This window comes from Arachis ipaensis, chromosome B1 (genome assembly GCF_059453495.1).
Source record: "Arachis ipaensis isolate K30076 ecotype BB chromosome B1, ASM5945349v1, whole genome shotgun sequence".
NCBI lineage: Eukaryota > Viridiplantae > Streptophyta > Magnoliopsida > Fabales > Fabaceae > Arachis > Arachis ipaensis.
The window spans coordinates 119,916,832-119,924,119 of record NC_142436.1 but is presented as its reverse complement, the minus strand read 5'-3'; the positions used below and the strand labels follow the sequence as shown (position 1 = coordinate 119,924,119).

Below are 7,288 nucleotides of genomic sequence, written 5' to 3'. Positions count from 1 at the left end.
ATGAGAGTAGCACTCTTGTGCTCCTCCATTTCCAGCACAACAAAGTCAGTGGGAAAGGCGAATGGCCTAACTCTGACAATCATGTCTTCAATCACGCCTGATGGGTATTTAGTGGAACCATCAGCAAGTTGGAGACATATCCGGGTTGATTTAACTTCTTCAGTTAAGCCAAGCTTTCTGATAGTGGATGCAGGTATTAGGTTGATGCTTGCCCCAAGATCGCATAAAGCTGTCTTGGTGCAATTACCTTCTAATATGCATGGTATCAGAAAACTCCCAGGGTCTTTAAGCTTTTCAGGAAAGCTCTTCAGAATGACTGCACTGCATTCTTCAGTGAGGAGAACTCTTTCTGTTTCTCTCCAATCTTTTTTATGACTCAAGATCTCTTTCATGAACTTGGCATAAGAAGGTATTTGCTCAAGTGCTTCTGCAAATGGATTCTTTATTTCAAGAGTCCTGAGATAATCTGCAAAGCGAGCAAATTGCTTATCCTGCTCCTCTTTCCGGAGTTTTTGAGGATAAGGTATCTTGGCTTTATATTCTTCAACCATAGTTGCTGTAGATTTACTGCCTACAGAAGTGGTTGAAGAAGCCTTTTTAGAGGGGTTGTTATCAGCATTTGTGTGTGTCTGATCCCTCACTGGCAATTGAGTGCCAGAGTTAGAAGCTGGAGTGAAACTGGACGCCAGCTCCTTGTCTGCTCCTGGCGTTTGAACGCCAGAATTGTGCCCATTTTGGGCGTTCAGCGCCAGATCTTGCCCATTTTGGGCGTTCAACGCCAGATCCTTGCCCATTTCTGGCGTTGAACGCCAATCCTGCCTTGTTTCTAGCGTTGAACGCCAGTCCTGAGCATGGTCTGGGCGTTCAGCGCCAGCCTTCCACCAATTTTCTGGCGTTTTAGTTCCAGAATTACTTTTTCCTGGGCTCTTACTGTCCTCAGGTGAATTTTGGGTGGTTTGCTCATTTCTTAGCTTTTTGCTGCCTTGAGATGGGGTATTTAATGTTTTCCCACTTCTTAGTTGAACTACTTGGCATTCTTCTGCTATTTGCCTTGACAACTGCTGCTTTGTTTGCTTAAACTGTTCGTCCATATGTATATTAGCCATCCTTGTCTCTTGTAGTCTATCTTTGAATTCGGCTAACTACTTTGTTAGAAAGTCCAATTGCTGATTGAATTCAGCAGCTTGTTTTACAGGACTGAGTTCAGCAGTTGCTGTTTTGACCTCTTCTTTCATGGAAGGGTCACTGCTCAGGTACAGATGCTGATTCCTGGCAACTGTATCAATGAGCTCTTGGGCTTCTTCAATTGTCTTTTTCATGTGGATAGATCTACCAGCTGAGTAATCCAAAGACATCTGAGCTCCTTCTGCAAGCCCATAATAGAAGATGTATAACTGAACCCACTCTGAAAACATTTCAGAGGGGCATTTTCTTAGCATCTCTCTGTATCTCTCCCAGGCATCATAAAGAGATTCATTATCTCCTTGTTTAAAGCCTTGGATGTGATGACAAGTCATCTTAGCCTAGTTTCACTAGTCTTTTTTCTTTGTTTTCATTTAGTTTCATGCACTTTCTTAAGCCATAAGTAAGTCAATTGGGTTGAATTTCATGTTTCCTTTGATTCAATCAACCATGGATAAATTGATGCATTTTCATGAGTTTTTGTGCCATAATTTCTCATATGACAAGAAGAAGAACAACTCTCATGATTATGGCATAGCTTTGATACAATTATTGATTGATGATAGGTGAAATAAAGCTTGGAAGAAGGTTGCAAGAATGGGATTGAAAAGAGGGATTCACGTTTGAGCTAACGTTTGCCTCAAATGTTAACTCAAACGTGAGAAGCAGATGAAGAACACCCTGGAGAAGAGCCAACGTTTGTGCCAACGTTTGCCTCAAACGTTGAGGCAAACGTTCGCTGAAGAAGGAGCAAGGGAAGGCAACGTTTGCGCCAACGTTTGCCTCAAACGTGAGGTCAAACGTTGGCGCCAAAAAGAAGAGAAATAGCACTCCTGGGCACAGCAATGTTTGAGCCAACGTTTGCCTCAAACGTGAGGCCAAACGTTGGCGCCAAACAGCATGAAGGGGCATACTTCCAACAAGAATAACTTGAGTTGTAGATGTCCAATTGAGGTGATTCTAAGTGGGTTAGAAAGCTGACATTCAGAGCTTTCCAACCATATATAATAGTCTATATTGGGCATAAAATTGGCAACGCGACAAGAGGACAAAGTAGCCCCCAAGAAGCATACAAAAAGGGAGCCTGGGAAGAACCACGTTTGAGCTCACGTTTGACCTCAAACGTTGGCTCAAACGTTGATGACAGCAACTTGGCCGAGCTGCATAATGCCACACATGAAGACATTTGAGTCAACGTTTGCCTCAAACGTTGACTCAAACGTGAATGGTTCATGGCCCGGTTCACAAATGGATTTCTTCCCAACACTAAGAACAATCAACGGAGGCTATTATCAACCCAATTCCATCAAGACTAAAGGCCCAATTCAAGACTTAATGATCATTTGAAGAAAGTGTATAAATAGTTTAGGATTTGAAGATTTAGAGGGCTTCCTTTTTAGAATTTTTAATACTGGCAGTAGAGCTTTTCTTTTCGGGAGCTTTTCCTTTTTAGTTTGCTGAGTAATTTTGGGAGAGCTTTTGGGTTTTGAGCTATTTGGAGATTTAGAGTCTTGGGTGTTGAAGAATTGAGGAAATTCTGTTTCAATCTCACCTTGAGATCTCTTTTTGTTTCTTTCACTGCACCTTTGGAGAATTGAGATTTGAATCCAAGTTTTCTTCTGTTTTGATTTTTAATCTCTTGCAATTGAATTCTAAATTTGGATCTAAGAAGGCAGTGAGATCTAGATTTGGTTATCTAGTCTCTTGAGTCCTGAGATCTACATCTTTTAATTTCAATTTCCTTGTTACATTGCTACACCAAGTTTATTTTCATTTGCATTTAAGATCCGGTTCAATTAGATCCATCTTCTACGTTTCTGTTTGTTGAGATTTACTGCTCTCTTGTTTAATTTTTGCAATCCCACATCCCTGATCCATTTACAATTCAAGCCATTTACATTTCTTGCATTCTAAGATTCTGCAATTTACATTTCTTGCATTCTAAGATTCTGCAATTTACATTTCTTGCGTTCTAAGTTTCTGCCATTTAATTTCTTGTTCTTTAAGATTCAGCACTTTTATTTTCTGTTCTCTTTAATTTCCTGCAATTTACCCCTCTCCCTTTACTTTTCATGCAATTTAATTTCTGTTAATCACAAATCACTCAATCAACTCTTGATCTGCTTGACTAAATCAACCACTAAACTAAAATTGCTCAATCCTTCAATCCCTGTGGGATCGACCTCACTCATGTGAGTTATTATTACTTGATGCGACCCGGTACACTTGCCGGTGAGTTTTGTGTCGGATCGTTTTCCGCACATCAAGTTTTTGGCGCCATTGCCGGGGATTGAATAGATTGACAATGATTAAGTGAGGTGGTAGTTTAGATCAAGCACTTTTTCTTTAATTTTTACTAACCTACTAACTGTTTGAATTTTTGCTTAAGCTAACTAAAACTTCATTCTAGCAATAGACTGAAGTATCACTGGTTGTGTGTTTCTTGTTTTGTTTGTATGTCAGGTATAGGGAGAGCTACTCCTATCTTATCCGAAGCTGACCAAAGAACTCTCAGGAGATTAAGAAGAGCTGAGAGAGGGAAAGGTATTATTGGAGAGGAAGAATCTGAAGAAGAATATCACGAGATGGAAGGAGATCCATCTAATCCCAATCCACCACAGAGGAGAGTGTTGGCCTCCTACACTTTTGCAAATCCCAGACACTGTGGAAGCAGCATCTTAACTCCCAATGTCAATGCAAACAATTTCGAGCTAAAACCACAACTCATTACACTTGTCCAGAACAATTGTTCCTATGGAGGCAGCCCATTGGAAGATCCCAACCAGCATCTATCTACCTTCTTAAGGATTTGTGACACTGTTAAATCCAATGGCGTGAATCCTGAAACTTACAAGCTTCTGCTGTTCCCATTCTCATTAAGGGACAAGGCCGCACAATGGCTTGAAACTTTTCCCCAAGGAAGTATCACTAGTTGGGATGACTTGGTGACTAAATTTCTAGCCAAATTCTATCCACCCCAAAGAGTCATCAGGCTGAAAACCGAGGTGCAGACATTCACACAATTAGATGCCGAATCTTTATATGAAGCATGGGAGAGGTACAAAGCCTTAATCAGAAAGTGTCCTCCAGAGATGTTCAATGAATGGGACGTGCTGCAAAATTTCTATGAAGGCCTGACATTGAAATCTCAAGAGGCATTAGATCATTCTGCTAGAGGTTCACTACAACTGATGAAAACTGCTGAGGAAGCCCAGAATCTTGTGGACATGGTGGCCAACAATCAATATTTCTTTGCTCATCAAAGAAACCGCCAACCATCACAGAGAAAGGGGGTATTAGAACTGGAAGGAGTAGACTCCATTTTGGCTCAAAACAAGATGATGCAACAATAAATTTAACAACAGTTTGAAAAAATGGCCAAAAGAATTGACAGCCTTCAAGTAGCAGCTGTGAACACAAGCCACCCATCAACTGTATGTGTGCAGAATGAAGAAAGCCAAGAAGAGCAACAACAGGAGCAAGTGCAGTACATGTATAACCAAAACTCTGGACAGAATGAAGTTTATGGTGATACCTACAATCCATCCTGGAAGAACCACCCAAACCTCAGATGGGGAGACAATCACAACCAGAACCAACAACCATGGCAGAGGAACTCAAACCAAAACACTTCAAGAAATAACCAAAACCACAACCAGCAGCAAACTAACCAAAACTCTTACAGAAAACCTCAAAACAACTACCCCAACCCCAACCATTATCAATCCAATAACCAACCCACCAACCAAAATGCCTACCATCTACCATCCACATCTCACAACCCACCACAAGCATCACCAGAATCTCAAAGAATCACTAACTTGGAAACCTTGATAGACAAGATGTGGAAACACCAAGAAATGACAACCAAGAACCATGAAGCTTCCATGAAGAGCCTAGAGAGGCAGATTGGGCAAATCTCCAAGCAAATTTCTGTTGAGAGACCTTCAAGCTCACTACCAAGTGACACCATTCCTAATCCAAAAGAAGAGTGCAAAACTGTACAACTAAGGAGTGGAAAGATATTGGTAGACAACAACAAGGAGGTAACCAAGAAGCCTTTGGATAGCAACAAAGAACCATCAGAGAAAGGGGAAGCTAGCAATGAGGACATGACAACAAGAAGAAATGTCCCAGAGAAGCTCAAAGAGAAAGACAACCAGCCACATAGTTCAAAGGAAGTAATTCAAGGACAGCAGCAAGGGGTAAAGATCATTACACCTCCAATGCCATATCCCCAGAGGTTCAGCAAAGAGACTAAGGACCAACATTTTCATAAGTTCCTTGAGACTTTCAAGAAGCTAGAGATCAACATTCCCTTAGCTGAAGCATTGGAACAAATGCCTCTGTATGCCAAGTTCTTGAAGGAAATCATCAATAAGAAAAGAAGTTGGCTGGAGAAGGAAACTGTGCTTCTCACTGAAGAATGTAGTGCACTCATCAGAAAAGGACTCCCTCCCAAGCTGGAAGATCCTGGAAGTTTCTTCCTACCTTGCACCATTGGAAGTCTATTTATCAACAAGGGGATGTGTGACTTAGGAGCAAGCATAAATCTAATTCCATCATCTTTAGTGAAAAAGCTTGGCATAGGGAAGGTGAAACCAATACAGATGTCCTTGGAATTAGTGGACCAGTCAGTAGTACATCCCAAAGGAGTGATTGAAAACCTTTTAGTTAAGGTTGACAAGTTCATTTTTCCTGCGGACTTTGTTATCTTGGATACCGAAGAGGAAGGAAACAATTCAATCATCTTAGGAAGGCCATTTTTGGCCATTGCTAGAGCCATCATAGATGTAGAGCAGAGAGAACTAACTCTCAGGATGCACGAGGAAAGCATTATCCTAAAAGTGTTTCCAGAACCACAAATTAGTGAAGAGAGAAGCAAGGTAGTCAGCGACTGCTTTCCGAGGCAAGAAACCAACAACACAGGGAAGCAGAAGAATGAGCATGTGCAAGGAAGAGAAGGAATTCAAAAAGGAATTAGAATGATAAACAAGAAGGAAAGTACCACAACCAAAGCTGCTGTCAAGGAAGAAAGGTTAACAAGAAAAAGGAAGAAAAACAAGAAGAAGGCTCACAAAGGGTGGAAGAATAAAAAAATCCCAACTGAAGGATTCTCTAAAGGCGACAAGGTGCAATTAATATATCAACAGCTGGGAAATGAGGATCACTACACTGTTAACCAAGTACTCTCTCTCGAGCACATTGAAATTGAGCATCAAGGCACACAAAGAAGGCTTACAGTGAGGGGGGATAAGCTGCGACATTTCAGTCATCAACTACCCTAAGGGGATTAATGTCAAGCTAATGACAATGAAGAAGCGCTTGTTGGGAGGCAACCCAACCTGAGGTAGTTTTCTTTTCATAGCTTTTTCAATAAAAATGTTGAATAATTAAGTATGTATTGCAAGGAGCTAAGTTTGGTGTTGCACACCAAAACAATTTAAGGGAGAATGAAGGATTCTAAGTTTGGTGTTCCACCAAAATCTCATTTAAAAGCATACTCTCACCTCCTGCATAATGCTAGCTCCAAGCAATCAGACAAATTATTCAACCATTTAATTGCTTTTTAGTTTTGGTTACATAACCTTTAGCAAGGCCAAAAGAATTCATAAGTGGACAACCTGTTGCATTAGAGACAGTGGCAAGGAATTAAGTTTGGTGTTCCCACACCAAATTAAATCCAAAAGCCACACTCAATTCATGCATACTAACTAGTCACCTAAGGGCGTAAGAAGTAAGCAACTTTTGAGAATTGTGCAGGGAACTAACCACCATTTGAAGACATTATGCATCATAGCTCAAAAGGGGCACAACAGAAGGAAGGACAAAAGAACTGCAAACCAATAGGTTGTATCTATACTTAACTTCTGCTGTTGAGAAATGATTTGATTTATGTCTTGCTAAAGTGTTCATCTAGTATAGGGAGAATCACTCTTTGCAATAAGTAAGCTAGTCTAAGTGTGTGCTTGTGTGTTTACTTTCACCTAACTAAATGCATGCTTCGTCCCCTGCATCCTCAATTCGATAAAAGAAATGTTTGGAATGTGAAGTAAGATAGTTCTTTGTTAGCTGGAAGTACAATAATAGTGAGTGGTGGTATGAA

General features: G+C 40.7%; 1 protein-coding gene across 1 annotated transcript; it reads left to right on the top strand.

Annotated features, from left to right (window-relative positions):
* Positions 1–4,274: 4,274 nt before the first annotated feature.
* On the top strand, positions 4,275–6,470 carry LOC148578132 (uncharacterized). Its single transcript, XM_088501308.1, is given in 1 exon segment — positions 4,275–6,470. A coding segment is annotated over 1 exon segment (2,196 nt).
* Positions 6,471–7,288: the final 818 nt, after the last annotated feature.